We start from the raw sequence: 25,076 nt of genomic DNA on the forward strand, positions 1-25,076 counted from the left end.
CATGTGCCCTGTAACATAAGGAGTTTAAGGCTGAACACAGAATGAGGCATTCTTAACACTCCTCACTTTGCCAAATGGATTTATTCCAGAGCTTTAAAGGAAAATCACAACTGAAAAAGTGACCAGATGGGTCTTCAAGGAGAAAGATACAAACTAAATCAGCCATGATACTGACGCACTTCACTAAAAACAGGCCTGTGATGTAAAAGAACTTTAGTTATTCTCCCTGAGAGGAATAGTTATGGCAAAAGCAAAACACAGAAGCATTCCATAACTAAAACTGACCTTCAATTTCGCATGGTTAAATATTTTTTAAATTATTCCTGTACTTAACACTTCATGTAGTCACCAAAAAAACAAAAACAAAAACAAAACATTCAGGACCTGTATATCACTTAGGACAGATAATAATAGCATATCTATATAGCACTTATTATATGGCAAGCATTCTTTTAAGAACATTACATATATTCACTTCATCCTTACAAACCCTTTCCTAATCCCTGTTTTCCATGAGGAATAAAATGCCCACAGAGGTAAAACAATTTTCCCAAGGTCACAGACTGCCAGTAAATGGCAGAGCTGGGATTCAAACGGGCAGTCTGAGGGGCGCCTGGGTGGCGCAGTCGGTTAAGCGTCCGACTTCAGCCAGGTCACGATCTCGCGGTCTATGAGTTCGAGCCCCGCGTCAGGCTCTGGGCTGATGGCTCGGAGCCTGGAGCCTGTTTCAGATTCTGTGTCTCCCTCTCTCTCTGCCCCTCCCCCGTTCATGCTCTGTCTCTCTCTGTCCCAAAAATAAATAAAAAACGTTGAAAAAAAAAATTAAAAAAAAAAAACGGGCAGTCTGGTACCTAACTGGGGTTAGTGGTTATTACACTAACCACCTTTCCAAAGGAGTTTAATATAGACAATCCTTTTTTAAAACAAAGTTTACACTAAAACTACAGAAGTTTGCTTTGCAAGGTGACAAGCTTTACAATTAAAGAATTTAAACCAGAGAAATTTAGTCAGGTGGTGGCAAAGTCAAAGTTTACCCATCATGGCAAACACCTACACACTGTGGAGGACTACATTTTGTGAGTCAATGTGTCGCGCCTGGAGAAATTAAAGTGGCCTAGAGAAGTGCAAAGGAGGCAATGACAGTCAAGAAACAAAAAGTGCAAACCTCCGTGAGCAATAAAAGCCAGGAGGCACCTGGCTGGCTCAGTCAGTAGAACATGTGGACTCTATATCTCAAGTTGTGAATTGGAGCCCCACATTGGGTATAGAGATTACTTGAAAAATTAAAATCTCTAAAAAAGAAAAGAAAACTCCAGGGGTGCCTGGGTGGCTCAGCTGGTTAAGTGAGTTTGGCTCCTGATCTCAGCTCGGGTCTTGATCCCACACTCTTCTTGAATCCAAGCCCTGTATGAAGACAAAAGAGAGAAGAGACGAGACCAGACGAGACGAGACCAGACGAGAAGAGAGAAAAGAAAAGAAAAGAAAAGGAAGAGAGAAGAGAAGAGAAGAGAAGAGAAGAGAAGAGAAGAGAAGAGAAGAGAAGAGAAGAAAAAAGAAAAAAAAAGAAAGGCAAGGTAAGGCAAGGAAGGAAGGAAGGAAGGAAGGGAGGGAGGGAAGGAAAAAAAAGAAAACCACAGGGCTGTAGTAGCTAACCTCACTCATACCTCCTGTCAATTTTTCCCCCTCAATCCATTCTCTCCTGGATGGTGCCTCTTTTCCATCCTACCACCATTGCCCAAATTCAGGTTTTCAACATCCCATGGTCCAAATATTACAACAGTCTTGTATCTGGCTTCTAGCCTCCACCTCATCCCTGCCCCACCACCTACTCTCTCCTCTGCTAACAGAACAGTCTTTCTGAGACACAAATCTGATCATGTTATGGCCCTAATTAACTTTTCAATGGTCCCGGGAGCAAACAATTTCTGGTTCCATCATCTTTGTACTGAATCAAACACCATCCACTCCAGGATTTCCCCTGCCTGCCTCTGCTTGCAGGCCCAGGAAAATACTAAGCTATGTCATCCTTTTCTTACCTAGTTCACATGCCCTTCTGCAGAGAACATCTGCCTTCCAACCCCCATTCATCAACCTGCGGAACCTCTATTTATCTCTTTTTCCATAACGCTGTTCCAGTACCTCCTCTCACTACCAGAACATAATTTTCTTCTCTGTGTCTGCGGGGTACCTCATATATATGCTTCTATTCTGCTATCAGTAACTATTTTACCGATTCCCCTACTGTGATAGGGACAGTGTCTTAGCATCTTATCAACAGCACCTAGTAATTTCTGACACACAAGAGGAGCTTTATTCGTTATTGCCCAATGAATAAGAGGATGCCTTTTGTAGGCCATTATAGCCTTTCTCTCAGCAAAAGTTTTAAATTCAATCCACCTGTTCCCTCTAGTCCCATGAGAACAGAGTTCCAAATTTTTAAATCCAAAGTCTAGAAAGACATGATCTACTTTATAGTCAACTGTTCAGAAAACCTACAAAGTGAGGAATATATGTTAAATAGTAGTTCACAATGAATGCTCCACAGAACAAACCCTGTAGGTTCTTGGTGAGTGTTGGGAATGAGGTGGGGGATTCTAAAATCAAATAAATTCAGAAAATGCCTCATGATGTCTCCTTCTGTGAAGAGTTAAATTGCATTATATTAAAGTTTCAATGAAGTCCTAAAGTAAAGAAAACGTGTTTAACTTTGGCACTTACTACCTTTGAGCAGTTAGCTAAACCCTACTTTGCCTCAGTCTTCTAATCTATTAAATGGGAATAACAGTATCTACTTCTTACAGTATTGTAGGGATTGAATGAAAAAATATCAGGTGTTCCAAACAATGCTTGCACACAATAAGTACTCAATAAATGCTAGCAATTTTTTTTTTTAATTTTTTTTTTCAACGTTTTTTATTTATTTTTGGGACAGAGAGAGACAGAGCATGAACAGGGGAGGGGCAGACAGAGAGGGAGACACAGAATCGGAAACAGGCTCCAGGCTCCGAGCCATCAGCCCAGAGCCTGACGCGGGGCTCGATCTCACGGACCGCGAGATCGTGACCTGGCTGAAGTCGGACGCTTAACCGACTGCGCCACCCAGGCGCCCCAATGCTAGCAACTTTTAATATTTAACTTGACACATCTGCTTTCTTGTCTAGCAATTACTAACACTGCACACTACACACTTTGAGAAACACTGATAGACAATAAAGACCGCACCATACTAGTCATTTTGGAGACTCATGGTTCCAGACTTTAGGAGAAATATAGCCAATCTCATAGTTTAAATGTAGGCAATTCATCTGGCTTCTCTGTGGCTGGCAAACATCAAGGTTTCAACTGTCACAACTTCCTGAAGCTTCAGTTTCACAAAATTAATATGGGATTGAGTGCCTTGTGTGAACTAAAAACCGCTCTGCAATGGAAACAAGTTCCTCATAGAGAAATCTCATTCTCTGCCATTCTGTGGTCCTAGAAAGTAGCATGCTCATCAAGTTTCTATTTTTATTGTACCCAGGAATCTTGCTATTCAAGAATAAGAAATAATCCACCCAGTCCATTGTTTTTCTTAAAATTTAAAGTAGAAGATTCTGAATTTCAGCTTCATGGAGAATTGTATAATATGTCGTGTGTAAGCATCTGCAGGCATTTCCTAGGAGAAATATCATAGTTGTCATCAAGGAGCCCATTTGCCTAAAAAGTTTAGGAACCTCTAATAGAGGTCTTAAATAAGGTCCAGGTTTTACTTAAATACATACTCAAAAAAAAAAAAAAAATCAAACAGTATCAAAGACTAGTCTTTTTAATATCCTTTCAAAGAGAGCTTATGCATGTATTTCTACATGGAGAGAGTAATAAATACCACAGCATCCTTCCATGTTTACATAAATAATAGTATATGAGAGAGACTCTACTGCAGCTAGCTGTTTTCACTCGGCAGTGCATCTTAGAGATCTATCCATGCCAACACATAGGTACACATTATTCGGTTAACAGACATACTAATTTTTAAGGCATCCCTATGATAGATACTTGTCGTTATCAGTGTCTTGCTAGTTACAAATAATGATGAGAACAGACAACCTTGACAACCTTTCTTTAGGAAGAAATCCGGCAGAGAACTGCTGAGTCAGGAAATATAAAGAATGCTGGGGCGCCTGGACAACTCAGTTACGTGTCCAAATCTTGGTCTCGGCTCAGGTCATGATCTCACAGTTCCTGAGACTGAGCCCTGCGTTGGGCTCTGTGCTGACAGCTTAGAGCCTACTTGGGATTCTCTCTCTCTCTCTCTCTCTCTCTCTCTCTCTCTGTCCCTCCTGCTCTCCCCCATGCTCTCACATGTACATGCTCTCTCTTTCCCTTTCAAAATAAATAAAAATAAACTTAAAAAAAAAGTATAAAGATGGCTAAACTGTCCTCCAATGGTTGCCTGTTTTATACTCTCAATAATATTTATTTCCTTTACACTCAATAAAAGATCTTCAGATTTTCTATCTTTGTTAACCTGACAGATGAAAAATGGTAACTCATGGTGTTAATTTGTGTGGCCTATTATAAATGAAAGAACCTCTGATTTAAGATGCGTCATACCTATGACAACTTAGTCATGGAAACAAGGAGCACCATCGAAACTGTAACAGTAAAGGGAATTCAGTAAAGGTTTGCTTCAAGTCAATGGCTCCAGGGATGGTAGTCTGGAGACAGAAATGAAAAGGCTTTATCACAGTGAGTTTCTATCATTTTGCCAAATTGGAATATGCCTAAATAAATGACTGAAAGCTTGGAAGAAAAAGTATTTTGCAGTGGGTCAGAAATTAAGGGAGTGTGCACAACCAACTAGTCACAGAAATCCAGCTTACCCACAGGTTCAACTCACCATCTAGTAGCCAGTGCTGGCCGCGCCTATTCTCCAACTCCGACATCATTAGGCGTGTGATCACATGATCTGGAACCAAAAGACCTTTCTCTATGTACTGCTTTGCCATATCACCAACTTCTATTAAAAAAAACAGGAAAAAGAGACACTCAAAAAAGCTTCAAAAAAAGAAAAGCTTACAAACTCCTTTTGCCTTCTCTTCCATTCCTCCCTATTGGTATGAGGGGAAAGTTATAGGTAGATGTTTTGGGGGTAATTTTTAGAATACTGGTTTCAACAATGGTAGCCTTGTCTCCCAAAGAATTATAAAAGCAGCTTTTGAAGATAAATAAGATATACACAAACAGAAATTAAAATAAAAGAGTATTTCTATAAATTAGAAGAGAAGATAAAAGTAAGAAACAAAAGTTGGGAGTCCAGAGGAAGGGGTGGTTCGTGAAAGGCCAGGACAGAAGTCCTGGAACTTCCCAGAGTTGAGAGCCGCGAAGTGGACACTGAGCCCCCCAATGGTTTACGACAGCCAGGAAATGTGATCAACTATATGGTTCATGGGATGCAGAAGGCTGAAAGAAGCTGAGAAGCACAACCATTCCTTAGAGACCAAAGGAAAACATTTCCACTGGTCTTAGAAAGAATGCTGGATAATACAAACACAAACTTCTCTTCATGAACCTCAGAATAAGTAGATGGCACCTTGCTGATACAGTTGTAGAAGCAACTCAGTGTTATTAGAATGCCAACTTTATAAAAAGATGTGAATTTATTTTTATTATTATTTTTTTGAATTTACATCCAAGTTAGTTAACATATATAAAAGGATGTGAATTTTTAAAAAAAAATTTTTTTTCAGAGAAAAAATGTTTCTATCTTATTTTAAAATAATTTCTTATATGTGGAAATTGTGGGTTAGGTTCAGTGGAACAAATTATCAGTTTAAATCTGTTAAGTTTCTAGGAACAGATTTTTTTTTTAAACCAAGATTAAGTCCTCTACTCTTCAGAGAACTGATAATAAACCATTAAGAACCACATTTTTGACAGGCCAATTATGCTTTATTTATTTATTTATTTATTCGAACTTTATTGTTTTTATTCAGTTGGCTACATTCACAATGGTTATTAAATAGGACCATATTTTATGCCTTTATAATAAATATTAATTTACATTTCAAGTGACTGATACAATTTCAACCACCAGTGTCCCCAAGAAGATATTCACTGCACTGTTATCTAGCATATTGCCTATATTTGATGTTGACTTTAAGAAAGGCCAATTATGTTCTTATAAAAACATAAAGCAGAATTATGTTACTGCAAAAAAGCTCAAGAATCACTTTGTCCCTACCTTCACTTGAATTCAAGGTAGAACCTTTCCTTCCCCAAACTGAGTCAAAACTCCTAACTCCAACTCTGAAATATGCACTGTCAAGAGATTCATATCACTCTGATTACTACTACTGGCTCAAACTATTGGCTCTGATTGCTACTACTACAAGCTCAAAGTTAGATCCAATGATGCTGATTCAGTAACATGCAGCAAAGAACAACAGCAAAAGACAACCACTTTGGCAAATGTGGCTAAACATGCATATGAACAAAAACAGATTCATTCACAAAGTATTTATTAACTCTATACTAGGTAACAGGTAATAATGCACAAAGGGAGCAGTGAATAAAAGTTGCAGCTTACCTACCAATGTTTAAGCAGTGTTATTTTCATGAAGAGCAACAATATTAATCACTAATAAAGTAACATACTATGTTAACATATTAAGAAACATATTATACCAGGCACTGTGCTTTAAGCACTTTGTATGTGTTATTTAATCCTCATAAGATCCTCACCTTCAGATAGGAAGTAATACCCATATTTATGACAGCTTTACTAAGATACAATTCACACACCATTAACATTCACCACTTTAAAGTGTACAACTCAGTAATTTTTAATACATTCTCAATGCTGTGAAGCCATCACCACTACCTAATTTCAGAACATTTTTATCACTTCAGAAAGAAACGCTGTTCCCATTAGCAATCGCTCCCCATTCCCTCCTCCCTCTGTCTAGCCCCTGGCAACTATTGATCTACTTTCTGTCTTTACAGATTTGCCTATCGTGCACACTTCATATAAATGGAATCATACAATATGTGGTATTTTGTGTCTGGTTTCTTTCATTTAGCATAATGTTTTCAAGTGGTACTTCATCCATTTTCATGGTTGATCATTCACTGTATGGGTGTACCATATTTTGTTTATATACATCAGTTAATACGCATTTGCATTGTTTCTACTTTTTGGCTAATATGAGTAACACTACAAGGAATGTTCACGTACAGGTTTTTGGGCGAACATATGCTTTCTGTTCTCTTGGTAATACCTGTATACGATGTATGTTTTATATCAGGAAAATCACTGTCGGATGGTATGCTTGGAGTAACTGATGAGATTGGTGCTGTCCTACTCTGCAATGGTCAGGCCAACCGCAGAGCCCTGTTCTTTTTTTTTTTTAATACCAGCTTCCTTTTTATTTTTTTTAATATGAAATTTATTGTCAAATTGGTTTCCATACAATACCCAGTGCCAGAGCCCTGTTCTTAGTCCCATCTGCCAAACATTAAGACAGATTTAAACAAACAAACAAAAAAAAATATATATAGACATCTTCCAAGATAACAGACCAAGACGTGAATTGTCTCCAAATATCCCATGAGGAGACAGTGAAAGCATAGGAAACATTTCATTTGGAAAAGAGAAGATCCAGAGAAGGGCATGAAAACAATTTGCCCATATCCTGATACTTGACACATGGAAAGGGCATTATTTTACTTAATCCCCAGGGCTTACAATTAGGACTCGTTATGGGAATTACAAATGGGTAGAGAAAAAATGGCCTAAGGAATGTCTGAATAGAGATTCAAAGACTGCCTAAGACAGGATATTATAGACAGATTCGGAAAACTGGTTGGGGATTGGGCTACTTAATGTTTAAGGTCCTTTTGGGTGAGGATTTATGGTATTGGGATACTTTTGGACTCAGGAGTTTAATGCAGAACAGTAGCCAGATGATGCCCCTGAGGCCTTTAAATATTTGCTAGATGGTGCAATATGTACCCCCTCTAATACCTCAAACTTATCATGGCCAAAATCATACCTTCCCCTCCCACATGCTCTTGCCCTGGTATTTATAACATTACTCTCCTCAGATGTCATGTAAGAGTAAACACCAGTTGTCTTGATTTTCTTGACTTCCCCCATTCTTTATATCTAATTGAACATGAAGTTCCTGCCATTACATTTCCACAGCGTCTGTCATATCCAAGCCAAATGATCAAAACATAAAAGTGCAACAGTAACTGTTGTGAAGATGGCTGCAGAGCAAGCAATGACACTGTGAGGAAAGAAATCACAACCATGGCCCCAGATGGCCCTGGTGGTTAAGCGGAGGCCACAGATTAGTAAAAAGCAGAGCTGAAAGAATGAAGCAATGGAGGTGCCTGCGTGGCTCAGTCGGTTAAGTGCTGGCTTAGGCCCAGGTCATGATCTTGCGGTTTGTGAGTTCGAGCCCCGCATCAGGCTCTATGCTGACAGCTCAGAGCCTGGAGCCTGCTTCGAATCCTCTGCCTCCCTCTTTCTCTGCCCCTCCCCCACTCATGCTCTGTCTCTCTCTCTCTCTTTCTCTCTCTCTCAAAAATAAAATATACATTAAAAAAATTTTAAATATATTTGGGGCGCCTGGGTGGCTCAGTCAGTTAAGCATCTGCCTCTTGATTTCAGCTCAGGTCATGATCTCACAGTTCATGAGTTCAAGCCCCATGTCGGGCTCTGTGCTGCCAGTACAGAGTCTGCTTGGGGTCCGATCTCTCTCCCTCTCTCTGTTCCTCCCCTGCTCTCTCTCTCTCTCTCTCTCAAAATATATAAACTTAAAAAAAAAAAAAAAAGCAATGAGTTATACTCCAAGACCACTGCACAAATCTTTACATAGTGAAAAAGAGACAACTGGCCAAAGAATCACACTGATAAAGAATCTCTGAGATAAGATCAAAGTGGGTCCTTTACTCATAGCAATCTGTGACCTGCCACAAAATCAACAGATTGCTTCTGGGGTCTTCTGCACACTAGTCAACCAAACAAATCATTACATTACTTGAACAGCCAATTCTCAACTCTTAGCTTGCTTCACTTCTCAGTAGCATCTGAGATGGCTCCTTTGCATAAATGATAGGAAAGTGAACCTTTGAAAATGCAAGCCAACTGCAATCCTCCAGGACCTTTCCATCTCACTCAGAGTATAACCCAAAGCCCTCACCTTGGTTTACAAGGCCCTGTGTAATCAGGCCCTCCTTCCCTGAAGCCATCTCCTACTTCCTCTCCATTGTCCACTCTACTCCAGCCACACCAGCTTCCCTGTAGTTTTCTGACAATCACATTCATGTGCTCACTTTAAGAACTTTTCATTTGTTGCTCCCTCTGCCAAGAACACTCTCTCCCCAAGAATTTCACATGGATCAAGCCCCCACTTCACTCAGATCTCTGATAAGTCTTACCTCAAACAGGCCTTCCACCCCATCTAAATAGCACAAGGACAGACACACATCCCTATCACCCTCTAGTCTCTTATCTTGCTTTGCACTGTCTTCTACAACCCCAGATCTTACATATTATGTATTGATCTATTTATCAATTCACTTTTTACCTCCCCCAACAAGAATATTATTAATTCATTCAGAAAAACTGAGGTACTTTGTTCAATGCCATACCCTCAGTACTTAGAATATAGCTTGGCATGTATGAGATAACTCCATAACAATTTGTTGCATGAATGAATGAATGAATACCTAAGGATGATAGATAATTTCCCCCCACCCCCGGCAAAAATCAATCTGATCTTTCTGTATATCTATTACAGAACCATGATCCTAAGATCAAATACAGCTCAACCTTGCCATGTGCCAACTTTTTCAAGGGAGATATGAGACAAAGTATGATCAGTACTAGTTGAGATGGCCATGTCAGGTTTCACAGCTCAGTCTTATTTCATCAGTATTTTAAACCATGTATAGCGATGAACAAGGTCGAATAGGGAAAATGAGGAGAAAGAAACACCATGAGCCAATAATGCCACCAAGCAGGGGGCTGCTTGGCATACCTGGAGGAACTTCAAGTACAGAGAAAAGCATCATGAGAGATGCAGCTAGACAGGTGGGAAATATTTTTTTTTTTAACATGTAGGTTTAGACATGCCATTCCCACAGCCAAGACCAGCATTTACAGGACCCAGTCCAAATGAAAATATGGAGACTTCCTGTTCAAAAATTAGAAATCTCTAAATGGCAACAGCAAAGCATTAAACTAAGTGCAAATCCTTGTGTGAGTACACAGGTCACGTGCCCACCACACTGTGACCTCTAGATTGGGTTGGTGTGGTGAAAGCCAAAGAGCCTGTGACAATAATCCAAGCAGGAGACAATAGACTGCACTAAAGCAGAAGCAACCTTAGAAGACATTCTGCCCCTTGAGAGAATACCTTTGAGACATGGAGACTGAAGGGACCCCATAAAGGACTGCTTTTTGCTACCTCTATTCTTCTCAGGACCTGCACCCCTGCCTTACACATGCCTTATTATGTCCTGCTTGTAAAGGTCAAGGACTTAATGATTTCTTTGAAGTCTTCCAGCACAATAGATAACACCTAAGGAGTGATTAGGTGGGGTTGTCATGAAGGTTTTCTAAGACCACTGACTCTACACACCTTGACAGCAAGACTCCTGGGCATAAGTGACTTATGAAGGACACCTGAGCACTCCCAGCTCTGACCGGTTCCTGGATGCCTGAGGACAGGGACACAAGACCACCATCCTCAACTAAAAGCCCAGACCCCAAGTGTGAGAAATAAGCCCACTGCCCCAATCAAATGAGGGACGTGAAGACTGGAGCACAGAGAAGCTAGGCTTTGATCAACGTTTTTTGCAAGAGCTGGTGTCTGGTTACAGCAGGCATTTATCTCCTAGAGCGAAGTCCCTCCCCTGATTCCTCACTGGCTGAGTACTACAGAGGTTACAGTCTTACCCAGAAGTCACCGATGCCCATGTGAGGCCGAAAAGTAGTCTGACTGGAACAAATGGACATCTCTTGAGGTGATGCAGAGACTTGAGTTCTTTGGCACATACTCATTGCAAAGCCCGCAAAAAATAAGCCCACCAAATGGAGAGGGGAAGAAGAACCAGGAAGTGAAGTGTCTACGGGTTTGGGGACTCCATTGTGCAGTGGGAAAGGGGTTCGTACATATTTCCAATAGATTGTAAACCTATTGTTAACTAGACAGCACAGCTTTTATTTGGTATTTTTGAAAATGAATCATCTCACTTCTCACACCAAGCAAAGATGAGACTCATTCTGCTTTTCCTTTCCGAATCTCCCAGAAGCTCCATCTGTATCCGCTCTCTCTGTATCTTCAATAAACTCTGCTCTCACTTCCTACCAGCTTGCATTTGATTTCTATCCTGCGCGAAGCCAACCAAGGACCCTCTTGGTCACTCCTGCAGGATCCCCTCTGGATCCTCAGGCCCAGCCTGCCTACATCACCTTGAGTTAACTCAACATAGACCGTGCAATTCCAAGTTTAAAATAACCCTGTGGAAGACTTCCAGAATCATTTTAATCTAATTTACTAAGTAAGAGAAAGATCTAAGTTCAACATACTTTCCCAACTACTGGCAGTCTTGGATCTTCTCTGGAGCAGGACAGACAACACATCCATCTAATCTGATACAAAATCAAACTTCTACCCCCCCACACCTCAATCCCCACCCAAATGAAAACCTGGAAAGTTTAAAAGCCAGAACAAAACAGACAGTGTATCTGCATCTGAATGAAGATCTCACTACAACAACAAATGGAGATAAGATGTTGATAAAGACAGAGGCCCATTCAGAAAACCGGGACCTTCATCTGCCTTTGTCAGCTTGCTTGAAAGTAGTATCATTAAATAGATAACACACATACCAGCTCCAATTTGTCAAGTAGTATTCCAAAGAAAGGCTGTGGACACACACAGTCTTACGCAGCTTCTGAATTCTCAGTGTATATATAGATGCGCATATGTGCACATGCGCGCACACATGAGTAAGTCATAAACCACCAGGAAGTTTTCAAAAATAAACAATAAATTTAGAGTGCCAAAAACAGGCCAACAGTTCTGCATTTTTTAAGGCTTCATAACAACCAAAAAGAAAATCCATCATGTGTTTAGAAGACTGAACAGAACACGAGTGATTAAGACCACATTTGAAAAAACTTTCCTCAGAAAGGAAAAGAGAAAGTGTCAGATTACAAAATGGTAATATATTACAAAATTATGTGAGTATATCTATAGATATATATTATCATTTTCAATATTAAATACATTATAAAAAATCAATATTCCACCTATTTTACAATATAAATATTGTGGCAATGCAGCTTAACCTATTTCATTCAATTGCTAAATGTAAATTAAAATAAGATATAATCTTAGTAACCTTGAAAAATATATATTTTCCATTCCCAACTAGATCAGGTAATATACAAATTGTCAGAATTTAAGACTACCTATTAAGTTGTGTATTTAAGAAATACCAAACTTAAAATTTTAAGATAATATACAACTTAAGACTACCTATTAACTTGGTCATCTATCCAAAATTTATACTTCCAAGATACAGAAAAGATATTTTTATTGGCCTCATTTCTTTCACATTAAAATTGACCACTTTCAGGGGTGCTTGGGTGGCTCAGTCCGTTAAAGGGCTCTTGATTTCAGCTAAGGTCATGATGATAGGGTTCCTGAATTCGGGCCCCACATGGGGCTCTGTGCTGTGAGCACAGAACCACAGCACAGAGCCTGCTTTGAATTCTCTGTCTCCCTCTTTCTGCCCCTCCCTGGCACGCGCTCGCACTCTCTCTCTCTCTCTCTAAAATAAATAAACATTTAAAAAAATTAAAATTTACCACTGTCACATTAACAGAGTGACACAGATTATTGTATTCAGGGCAGTAAATATAACAAAACATTGTCAGCTGCTCAATGGGGAGGATGTTAGATTTATAAAGAATTGTCTTAAGGCTGGTTAATAAGAAAATATTTTTTTCTGAATAACTAGGAGAGCCAATTAAGCAAATGACATTTCTTTAGAAAATCCATGAGAACCCACACATGCATATTTAGGTAGTACAAAATCCATTCAACAGGACCCTAAATACTCAGGACAGCCAGCTAAAACATTCCAGAGACTGAATGACCTCCAAACAGAAATCAACTCAACATGGGAAAAACAGATAGTGTCATGAAACAGGAAGTAAATGGTTCCCTATTCAGGGAGGGGATAACTAGAGAACATGGTATGGTGGGTTTTGTAGTTTAAATACTCTGTGAGGGCGCCTGGGTGGCTCAGCTGGTTGAGTGTCAGAGTTCAGCTCAGGTTCACGGTTTCGAGACCCACGTTGGGCTTTGCACTGACAGTGTGGAGCCTGCTTCAGATTCTCTTCTCCCTCTCTCTCTCTGCCCCTCCCCTGTTTGTGCTCTCTCTCTCTCAAAAATAAGCATTAAAAATAAATACATAAATACATACATACATACTTTCTGAACCCACTAAATATTCTTTCAGCTGATACTGATTAAGCATCTACCCTGCGGCAGACTGTACCAACCTGATATTTGAGCTTAGAACCTACACTAAACACTGGAATTGGGTGCTAACCCATTGAAAACTTTAAACAGCCAAATTTTATAGAATTTCATTCTGTCGGGCAGAAAAACTAAATAACAGTTATTACAATTAAGTCATACAGGCTCTTACTTGCTAGTACAGTTCCATATAAATATATTGTGAAATAGTAATAGGTTATTGGTCACACACTAAATGAATTTGGTCAAACCAAATGCCAGCTCATTCACCTTTGACCAGTAAGGAGTTATCCCTGAAATACCAGTCCAGAGTTGCAGAAAACCAACCAGACTCCCTTGGTTCTTAACAATGGAGACAAAAATATTTGTTTTAACAAAGGCAAGGATTAGAACTTCAAGATAATCAACTTACAAGATCAAACCTCAATTACTATTAATACTTTAAGCAAAAGCAAATGAGGTCTTTTTATTTCATTTGAATATCTGTCTTACCTCTTATCTCAATGACCAACCTGGAAAGTGCCAACATCAGGACAACAATGTCCAGTGTGTTTGGTGCCACAGGCCTCTAATCAGCTATGCAATGACCCCACCAGTATCCTGTAAGAAGCCTCCCATTTTACCCCAAGTCCACCCAGGTGACTCCAATCACGGACAACCACACGTGAAGGTTCTCGTCTCCAGGAACATACCACTTACCAACCAAAATTTTCTGTGCATCTACTACAGGCCAGGTACCATGCAAGGCACTACAGACACAGATATAGGAATGACCTCAAGGAGCTTATTAATTAGGAGAGAAGTGGAACAGACTCATGAACAAATAATTACTTGTTAATAAGTATGTGCCCTGAGGGCACCTGGGTGGCTCTGTTGGTTAAGCCTCTGACTTTGGCTCAGGTCACAATCGAGGCTTGTGAGTTCGAGCCCCACACTAGGCTCTGCGCTGACAGTGCACAGCCTGCTTGGGATTCTCTCTCTCTGCCCCTTTCCCACTTGCATGCATGCTCGCACTCTCAAAAATAACAACAACAACAACAACAATGTATGCCCTAGTGTGCATGTGAGGAACTTGGAAACAACCACTTTGTCCTTAGAGGAAGAAAAAGTTGAATAGACTGAAAAACAAACCACAAACAACTCTCTTGGATCCATAAGAGAGGGGAGGACACGGGGCAAACTACTGCCCCCAAGATTAGAGGGACAGACAGGCAAATAAAGGAGTCACATCTTACCTGAGCAGAGACTCACGAATGGAAAGCACCTCAGGAACCAGTGCTAGGTAGGAAATCCTAAATTGTAATTGAGGAATTGCTAGAAGCGTGGACAAAAACTCCAGGGGACATAGTCATTGGTGGGGGTGGGGGCACAATATTATGAGAGTACCTCCAGGAGATTGACCAGGTTCCCATAGTAATAAATACTGGAGATGGGGTCCCTAGGTGGCTCAGTCGGTTAAACATCTGACTTCAGCTCAGGTCATGATCTCGTGGTTTGTGGGTTTGAGTCCCGTGTAGGGCTCTGTGCTGACAACTCAATGCCTGGAGCCTGCTTCAGATTCTGTGTTTCCTTTGCTCTCTGCCCCTCCCCCACTCGTGCTCTGTCTCTCTGTCTCTCTGTCTCTCTCTCTCAAAAATGAATAAACGTTAAAAAAATTTTTTTAATACTGGAGAAAAATCTCCTTAAGCTTCCACAGTGGGAGGTGGAAAGGAACTATTCTGAAATAGAGCACTTTGTTCTTAGCAATCCATGACACATGTGCAGATGAAAGGAAGAAGTTTAACCAAAGGACTCTGCATTTAACCTCAAGTTTAACCTTGGAAAATAAACAGCATCAAAGAGAGGGCTCATAATTAGGCTACTGAAATTCTAAATGTCACTTTGCCTCTGGTATAAATCTCAAACTGATTTTATTTCCCTTTTAAGGCTAGGCTTTGATCAAAAGATAGGATTTAATAATCAGTAGCTTCCTCCTAACACTATTTTCCCCCACATCCCACAACCTCATGCCATTGTTTTCCACCCTGCAGCCAGAATGGACCAACTTGTACCTCTGATCATGTTGAGTCTCTACTTAAAACGCATCAGCAGGGTTCTGTCTACTGCCCATTCAGTGGCTTCTAAGTCCCTCTAAGATCTGGCCCACACCTACCCTCAAGCAGCCTGGTAGCTTTTCTTCCTTCACTCACATGCTCCACCCCAGCCCATCTCTACCGTCCAGCCCCAGGTCTCTCCTCTCTTCAGCTTCCCCAAACTGAGGTTAGGTCCCCTCTATATGCTCCATGGCATCCTGTCCTCCAGCTCTGTAGCATTCATCACGTTTGTATTTCTCATGCCAGTCTGCACCACCATACAGTATGGAATCTGTCTGGTACACCAACCACTGTTTCTGCAGCACCTTTTCAAAACAGACATTCAATGTGCACTTGAGGGGCACCTGGGTGGCTCAGTCACTTAAGCATCTGACTCTTGGATTTCAGTTCAGGTCATGATTTTACAGTTCATGACGTTGAACCCCACCCCATGCTGGGCTCTTTGCGCTCTCTCACAAAATAAATATATAAAGATTTTAAACAATATATGCACTTGAAAATTGATTGGTCCTCCCAACTCCATTCATTCCCTAGAGGACCAGAGCTAACTAAACTTTTGTAACAGAGGTAGCTACTCATGACATAACAATCAGATCTGAGTACAAATACTTCAGCTACTTATCTGCACTCGAAATTTAAGAATTTACATTGGAACAGATCTTTCCCAGTTAGGACTTCCACATTGAGTTCAGTTGCAAAGAGATATCAAAAACAACTACATGGAAGTTGTCCTAAGTTCACTGATCTTGCAATTATAATTCGGCCATTCACTTAAAAGTATTTACTAAGCAACTATACTCTGTGCCATGCTATAGCATATTTCCCTACATGTCAGGGAAACAATGGAACATCAGAAGTAATCTCTCATATGCTTCTGATGGCTTGGCCAAGCATCAAACAGTTGACAACTTGGCCTATTTCAAAACAAAATCAAGCTCTAAGAATGATCTCCTATCTTTTACCGACACAACCAGAAAGAAAAATAAACAAGGTTTAATTTTATGTTTTCTTGCCCAAATAATCTGCCCATTTTTATAAAAGTCTAAAACTCACAAAATTAAACTTGCGTATTCCTCAAAGTACTGCTGAGGGATACATGCATATATGGCAAAAATATATGATAAATGGGATGCCTGGGTGGCTCAGTCGATTGAGTGCCTGATTCTTGGTCTCAGCTCAAGTCATGATCTCACCGCTCATGATTTTGAGCCCCACACTGGGCTCTGCACTGACAGTGCCTAGCCTGCTTGGGATTCTGTCTCTCCCTCTCTCCAAAATAAATAAATAAAAACTATATATTATATTTTCATGGTAAAGCAAGAGAATAATAATTGTAAGATGCAAGATAGCAGTTGTGAGTAATGGAGAAAGGGCATATGGGAGGCTTCTATGGTACTGGTAATGTTCTATCCCTTAGGTTGAGTCGTAAACAACTGTTATCCTTTGAAACATATACACACTACATACCCTATTTTGTTCTGGTTGCCTATAAAGTGAGGGCAAACTGGATACAGAAGACAGAGCAGGACAAATGTCCACATAGCAGCAAATTCCCAAGATGCCTGGCTAATCACCAGAAACAGATAACTACTCAATGTTCTTTTCATTGTTCAAGCTAGAACATGCTGAGTGAAAGGCCCCTGTAAAAGAGCTTGATTTCTTCATAATGCTACCTAAAATCAGTAGAAACCATTGCCTGCCTCCAGTATCATCCCTTCTCCAAAACTTTTGTCACTGAGAATGCCCCCCCCCCCCACACACACTCCCTATATAAGGCATGGTCAGATATGAACTATAGTATTGTGATTCTGCAAACCACAAGTTCCTTATCTCCCCTACTTGGTAGAATATTTTGGCACTAGAATAGTTACAAAATGAAGAAAATCTTCATTCCATAAACTGTTTATCACTGATATCACTTTGATATATCTCTTTCAGTAAGAAAATAAACTTTACAAAAAAAATTTGTGAATAGATATGAAAGTCCTGGGGCACTTGGGTGGCTCAGTCGGTTAAGTCTCTGATCCCCGATTTCAGCTCAGGTCATGATCTAGTGGTTTGTGAGATCAAACCCTGAGTCAGGCTCTACACTAACAGCATGGGATTCTCTCTCTCTCTCTCTCTCTCTCTCTCTCTCTCTCTCTCACTGCCCCTCCTCTGCTTGTGCTGTCTTTCTCTCTCTCTCTCAAAATAAATAAACTTTAAAAAAAAAAAAAGATATCAAAGGGCTTTAGAGAAACCACGGAAGAAATTCCTAAATATAAGGCATTTTGGCACTAATTCAAATGACTCATTTCAGATGTCTGGTATCCACCCTTCAATTGGCCTTGCTCACAGCCAGGCTTTCTTTTCCTTCACAACAAAAAGACATGATTTTTAATTACTCCCTGACACTTGCTTTTGGTAACTATGAGGAAAAGTCTGAACCTAATATAATGGCCAAGAGTATACACTTTCGAGCCAGATTGCCTAGGTTCAAATCCTGGCACTGCCACTTAAAGGCTAGAAGACTCCAGTCACATTGTATGTCTCTGCTCCACACCCCATGCAGGTCACAGTCTGCACAAACATATTGTGTCTACCTTTCACTCTTATTGTTTAGTGGGGTTGTTTACAAATCCTCCATACAAGACTGTAATGCCCTTGAGGCTAGAGACTATCTTATTTTAACCATCAATAGGTACCACTTCAGATGAAAAAGTATCATGATCTTTAAACTCTCCATCTTCCTGTCTCCAAGGTCCTTCGGATTATTGGTAAACTTTCATCTCACTCTACCCCTGCCATATCTTCTGTGGACTGTATTGTACAACAGTCCTACTAACCACAGTCACGACTTCTAGGCAATTAAGACTCAGAAAAACCTTCTCAATCACACAGTAAAAACTATGTGCAGCAATGCTTCCTTTAAATGTTATCTTACCATCTAATTCTTTGGCACTGAATAACTGAGTAAAATAAATCACTAAATTAAGCAAAACACTGTTATCTGATTTAGCTACATAAATGGACATTCCATCCCTTTTGTCAATGGTTCTCACACCTATTGCTTCAGTCTACTCAAGCTGGTGCAGAAAGATCATTACCACAGACTGCACTTGGATCCCAAGCCTGACCTCTTAACAAAAAAGGATCTGTTCCAACAAGTGGATGTTTGCTCCTCCTAACGCTATCTGACATTCTTAAACACCCACAAAATGTATATGAGTCAACTCTTATAGATTTCTAAGATTAAGACTAAAAATATTCTCTAAACAGAAGAAGCAGAAAGTTTAACATGAGGAAAACAACTGATTTTCAAACTAACAGGCAGGTGCATGGAAGTCACCCCAAGTGAGAAGCTATACTAGGCTAGACTACCCAAAACCTGATGTCTCCTTTTGAGATGAAACTCCTTTTGAGATGTCTGTGTGACACAGGTAAGTTTTACCAAAAGAGTTCCTTTGATAAATCACAAGACATTAGGGATTGTAAACTATTGCTAAAGAAGTTCTATTTCATTTTATATAACATAATACAAAACTTTGAAACTATGAAGTAAGACCTCCATCCTATTTGTTCTTTGTTCTTGTGGACATAATGAGACTAAGACCCCGAAGACATCAAGTCATTGACCACAGGTCTCTCCTGAGAAAGTGACTTGGAACGAAGTACCCATCTTCAAAGCTTGTCCTTTGCCATTTAGTCTTAAGGTACAAAATTTAGCTTATCATGGGGATAATTAGTATTGGTGTTTTAACCACAGAAAATTGTAGCTAACATTATTTGAATCTATGATCTATATAATCAATCATTCCCTAGATCAAAAGAAGGTTAATAGTAAAAAGATTTTTCTTTTAACCTAGATTTGAACCCAAATTTATGTAAAGTACAAATGTGCACCTCTTTACCACTAATTGTGAGATTGAAAGTGAAAAAATATGTAATGTGATTTTTTTCATGGAGGTAAAACTGACATATAACATATTAGTTTCCAGGGTCCAACATAGTAACTGGATATCTGTAAATACTATAGAATGATTACCACAATAAATCTAGTCAACTTCCGTCACCATACATAGTTACAAATGTTTTTTTCTTGTGATGAGAGCTTTGAAGATCTATTCTGTTAGTAACTTTCAAATATGTGACACAGCATTACTAACCATGGTCGCCATGTTGCACATTACGTCTCTGTGACTTATTTTATAACTGGAAGTCTGTACCTTTGGCCTACATTTGCCCATTTCACACCTCCTCCGCACCCTCCACCTCTGGCAACCACCAATTTATTCTCTGTATCTATGAGCTCAGCGTTGTTTTGTTTTGCTTTTATATTCCACATATAAGCGAGATCATATAGTTTACTTATTCTTTCTATCTGCATTTTTACCATGGGACAATACCCTTTTAAACACACTGGAATGGCTCCATCAAGAGACAAAGAGCCAATATGATACAAGGAACTGTATCAGGCTGAAAATTGTATTAGGCTCAAAATCAGAAGCCTTGGCTGTTAAGAGTTCTGCTCCCAAGGACTGCCCACAGGACTGAACATATCAATGTACTTCACTTATCATGGCCTCAAGTTTCCTCACCTACATGAGGCTGTTGGACCCTTCTAGCTCTGCCATCTTGGAGGTGGAATTTCTATTTCCTTTACCTGGCTCTGTGTATGTGTTGGGGCTGAAGGATCAGCTTCCCCAGTATGCGTCCAACCACACCAGTGTGCTTTCAATCACCAAGATTCTAGGTGAGCAGAGGAGATGGACTTCACAGACTAAGGAGCATCTCCCTGCTTTCATGGTCATTACACCCATTTGAGATATGAGGAGTGGAATCCCGACAAGACCTCAGGCCTATGCCATCTCTTAGTGTTCCATCACACCTTGTCTGCAAGACATCCTGAGAATAAGGGCCAGTGCTTTGGCCTATTTGCTCTTTTCTCTCCAGCCGGACTGCATATGTACATTCACTTAGTCTAATTCTGTACCCTGGGTCCAATGGATGTGTTTCTATAATAGCCAAGATTAAAAATATGTATGGACAAAAGCCATGACTTTGGGTAGGGGAGGGGCTCACAGTGCTGAGAAAAAAGGTGATCCAGTATCTAAGCACAAAGGAAATCCAGCAGATTCTTTATCCTTAAGCTTTCTGCCCACACCAGCTTATCAATTATTATTTGACACTCCATACTGATTCAAAGAATAAAATAGTGCAGTAACCTCATTTTAAGAATTTAAATAAATCGTCAAAGAAAAAGATATTGGAATTTTATAAGCCAAAAAATTTTGGATGTCCTATGTCAGGAGAATGTTTTTGGCCCAGAATAGGAACACATGCATTTATAAACATACCATGAACATCTGGCACGGTACCACATGCTGGCTTATATAAGCAGCAGAGGAGAAAAAAGCAGATTGGGATGGAAGAACAGAAGTTGGGCAAGGGAACAAATGGGAAAAGGCAAGTAATCTGAAAGGTTTGCCAAAATCATAGATGAGTTTTAGACTCACAGTGTTTAACCATCTCAAGTTCACGTTCTTCAAGTCTGCCTTGGTACCCACCATACCAGGCACTTTCAGCCCTGAGCAGGATCATACTTTTCAAATCTCATGACTCTCTAGATTTTCTCTGCCTCCTTTGTAACCTTATCACAACTCAATTACTAGGTGCATTCAGAGGACAGGGAGGAATTTCACTTTTAAAGCAACATAAAAAGGAATTCCTTCCCATTGCAAAAGGCCCAGGGTGTGGATCTGGCTGCACCAGGCACCTTGCTGGCTGCCTCTCTGTGCAGGATCTTGGCTGCAGGTCAACATAAGGGAAGCTGCTGTTTCCTCCAGTGCCATCTGTTCAAACAGAGTGCACTGCTATGCTGCCCATGGGGGATTCTTTCCTCTCTCCCCCGCTCCCTCTCTCTCTTTTCCACACCCTTCCATCTCACAGCTTCCTGGCAGTGCTCTGGTGGAGAACTACAGCAACACCAAAGATGTGCCATGCTCACCAGCCTCCATAGGCTGACAGCAGACAGTCCTACAAAGACAAGGAGGAGGGAAACAACTGATGCTAACACTTCTATGACAGGGCTCCCAGGAGGGTCATAAGGTAGGGTGACATGCAATCATCCTTGAACACCCAGGAAGAACAAGAGCAGTAGTAATGCCAGAGGGAAGCTACTGTAAAAAACAGTATGGAGGTTCCTCAACAAATTAAAAATAGAATTACCATATGGCCCAGCAATTTCACTTCTGGGTGTTTATCTGAAGAAAATGAAAACATAACTTGAAAAGATATCTGCACCCCCATGTTCACTGCACCATTATCTGTGATAGCCAAAATATGGAAACCATCTAAGTGTCCAGCAATGGATGAATGGATAAAGAAAATATGAGATATATGTATATGTGTGTGTGTGTATATATGTGTGTGTATATACACATACATATGTATATATGTATACACACACACACACACACACACACACACACACACATACTGGAATATTATTCAGCCATAAAAAAGAATAAAATCCTCCCATGTGTGACAACATGGATGGATGCTGAGGGCATCCTGATAAGCGAAATAAGTCAGATGTAAACAGAGAAAGACAAATACCATTCGATCACACTTACATATCCAATCTAAAACAAACAACAACAACAACAACAACAACAACAACAACAAAACAAGATCATAGGTACAAAGAAAAGATTGGCAGCTGCCAGAGCAGAGGCAGGGAGGAATGCAGGGTGAGGGTGAGCAAAATGGGTGAAGGTGGTCAAAAGGTACAAACTTTCAGTTATAAAATACATAAGTAATGGTGATAAAATGTACAGATTACTCATTATAGTTAATAATAGTATATTGCAGTGTTAGTGGGAATGCAAACTGGTACAGCTACTGTGGAAAACAGTATGGAGCTTCCTCAAAAAGATAAAAATAGAACTACCCTTCCATCTAGCAATTGTACCACTAGGTATATACCCAAAGAATACAAAAAAACTAATTCAGAGGGATGGGTGCTTCAGTGGCTCAGTCTGTTGAGCGACTCTTGATTTTGGCTCAGGTCATGATCCCAGTGTCATGGGATCAAGCCCCACATCGAGCTCTGCACTGAGCATGGAGCCTTCTTGGGATTCTCTCTCTCTTTCCCTTTTCCACTCTCTCCTGCTCACGCTCTCTCTAATTAAATTTTTTTTAATAAGGGGACACATGCACCCCGATGCTTATAGCGGCATATCTACAATAGCCAAAGTATGGAAACAGTCCAAACGTCCATCAACTGATGAATAGATAAAGAATATGTGGTGTACATATACAACAGAATATTACTCAGCCATAAAAAAGAATGAAATCTTGCCATTTGTAACAACATGGATGGGGCTAGAGAGTATTATGCTAAGTGAAATAAGTCAGTCAGAGAAAGACAAACACCATATGATTTCACTCATATGTGGCATTTAAGAAACAAAACAAGCAAAGGGGGGTGGGAAAGACCAACCAAGAAACAGACTTTAACAATAGAGAACAAAGCTGGTTACCAGAGGGGAGGTGGGTGGGGGCAGGGACAGGTTAAATGGGTGGTGGGGATTAAGGAAGGCATTTATGATGAGCATGTTGTGATGTTGCATGTTAAGTGTTGAATCACTATATTGTACCCTTGAAACTAATATTACACTGTATGTTAGCTATCCAATTTGAATAAAACAGGTAACTAATTAAACTAAAGAATGTAATAGGAAAAAAATACCAGAAGCATCACTTGTTAAACACTTATCAAGTGCTAGACCAGTGGTTGTCCAACTGCTGTCAAGATCACTATTTTTTTTGAAACTGAAAAAGTATTTTGTGTACAAAAGCATTTTGTACACAAAAAAGGGAGAATATTATAAAATTTAGGATGTGTGTCGGTTTTATGTATTTGTATGTATATACTCAATTGTAAGCTTAAGCTAATTCCTACTGATTAAAGAAGACAATTTAGGTTAACAGCACATGGACAGTCTCCTTTCAGAGAACTACAAAAAGAGGTGGAAGGTAGGAAGGTTTTGTAGGATAAAGCACAAGAAAAAATAGAAAGTATCTGATTGGGTGGGGCCCAGAATCAACCATCTTTGGGAAGAGATGCCCCAGAGCTGGCATCGCCTTTGGGGATTAGCTGACTGGAAACACTGCTTTTCTGGTCAAGTGGAGCATTTGTAGGGGCACAAAGGTTACCTAAGTTTCATTTTGCTGACATGGCACACCAGACAGGACAGTTTCCATCTTGGGCCTCAAATTTTATGTCAACACTATTACAGGTCACATTAAAAAAAAAATTAAATAATGGACCAAATTTTATTCTAATCTCATATATTCATTATCTCATTTAATTCCTACAACACTAGGAGGCAGTACCATTATTATTCTTGGTTTGTAGTTGAATAACTGGAGATACGAAGTGATTCAGCAGCTTGCAGGCTGGCTTCCCATTGAAGGGGGATCTGAGAATCTGCACACATCACAGGTCAGATCAGTGCGGGGCTTTCTACCCCCAGCTCCAGAGCCTGCTACCACTTCCTTAAACAATTTGTCTCTCCCTCCAATACCTCCCACCCTTGAATCCTTTGTTCAACCATCTGCCCTCCCCTTCTGAATGAGAACACCGCAAGGGCAGGTCTTGTTCAGCTGAGTGACTTAAACTGAGCCTCAGGGAGCAAAGGATTCCTTCAATAGTTTTTAAGTTGAATGAGCAAATAAATAAAGATGGGGTTTTTAAAAAAGGAAAAAACGGAGTGCCTGGGTGGCTCAGTCACTTAAGCGTTGGCTGAGGTCATGATCTCAGGGTGGAGAGATGGAGCCCCCCATTGGGCCTGCTTAAGATGCTGTCTCTCTGTCTCCCTGCCCCTCCCTTGCTCTCTCTCTCTTTCAAAAATAAATAAATAAATTTTAAAAAAAGAAAAAGGAGGAAAGAAAAGCAAAATAAAATGTAGCAAGAAAAAATAATGAACCCTGACTCTTTGGGGTCTGTCCCCAAATAACACTACTCTCTTTCTTAGAGCTACTAGAGGGGAAATAAGCAACTTTATGTAAAAATTAAATCAGATTACACACACACACACACACACACACACACACACACACACACACACACACACTGAAGCTTTAAAGCATCTGTCTATGCTTTGTTCCAGGTCCTTTGTTCAGGGAAAGCAATTTAACGACTTTTTAGCTCAACAAAGGTGGGACTGTGATTTATTTTGGGAGTAGATGGTAAAGAGGTAAACTATTCCAGATAAGCAAGTAACAGGTATTAGAGGACTGAAAGCTGGGCAGACAGAAAAAGAGCAAATTCTCCAGAAAGGAAAAGAACAAGAAGGTAACAAATTAACTCTAAACTAGGGTATGGGCAGGTGGAGCTAATGAAGCGTGTGAAGAATGGCTGACAGGTTTGGGCACAGTGGTGTCTAACATGCCA

The 25,076-nt window shown here is 40.1% G+C and overlaps 1 protein-coding gene across 8 annotated transcripts in view; it reads right to left on the reverse strand.

Annotated features, from left to right (window-relative positions):
• Positions 1 to 25,076, reverse strand: part of AK4 (adenylate kinase 4) — a 74,581-nt gene that overhangs the window by 28,950 nt on the left and 20,555 nt on the right. For 6 of the 8 annotated variants that reach the window (XM_078451819.1, XM_060623934.2, XM_060623935.2 and 3 more), the window contains one exon: positions 4,880 to 4,999. The exons of 1 other annotated variant lie outside the window; for it this stretch is intronic. In XM_078451819.1, coding sequence (XP_078307945.1) covers positions 4,880 to 4,988 — 109 coding nt within the window. In that variant the 5' untranslated portion in view covers positions 4,989 to 4,999. Of the gene's footprint in view, positions 1 to 4,879; positions 5,000 to 14,243; positions 14,265 to 25,076 lie in introns of those variants that run through there. One more of the 8 variants, XM_078451820.1, reaches the window with a different exon arrangement.

The sequence above is a fragment of the Panthera onca genome, chromosome C1 (genome assembly GCF_046562875.1).
Source record: "Panthera onca isolate mPanOnc1 chromosome C1, mPanOnc1 haplotype 2, whole genome shotgun sequence".
Taxonomy (NCBI): domain Eukaryota; kingdom Metazoa; phylum Chordata; class Mammalia; order Carnivora; family Felidae; genus Panthera; species Panthera onca.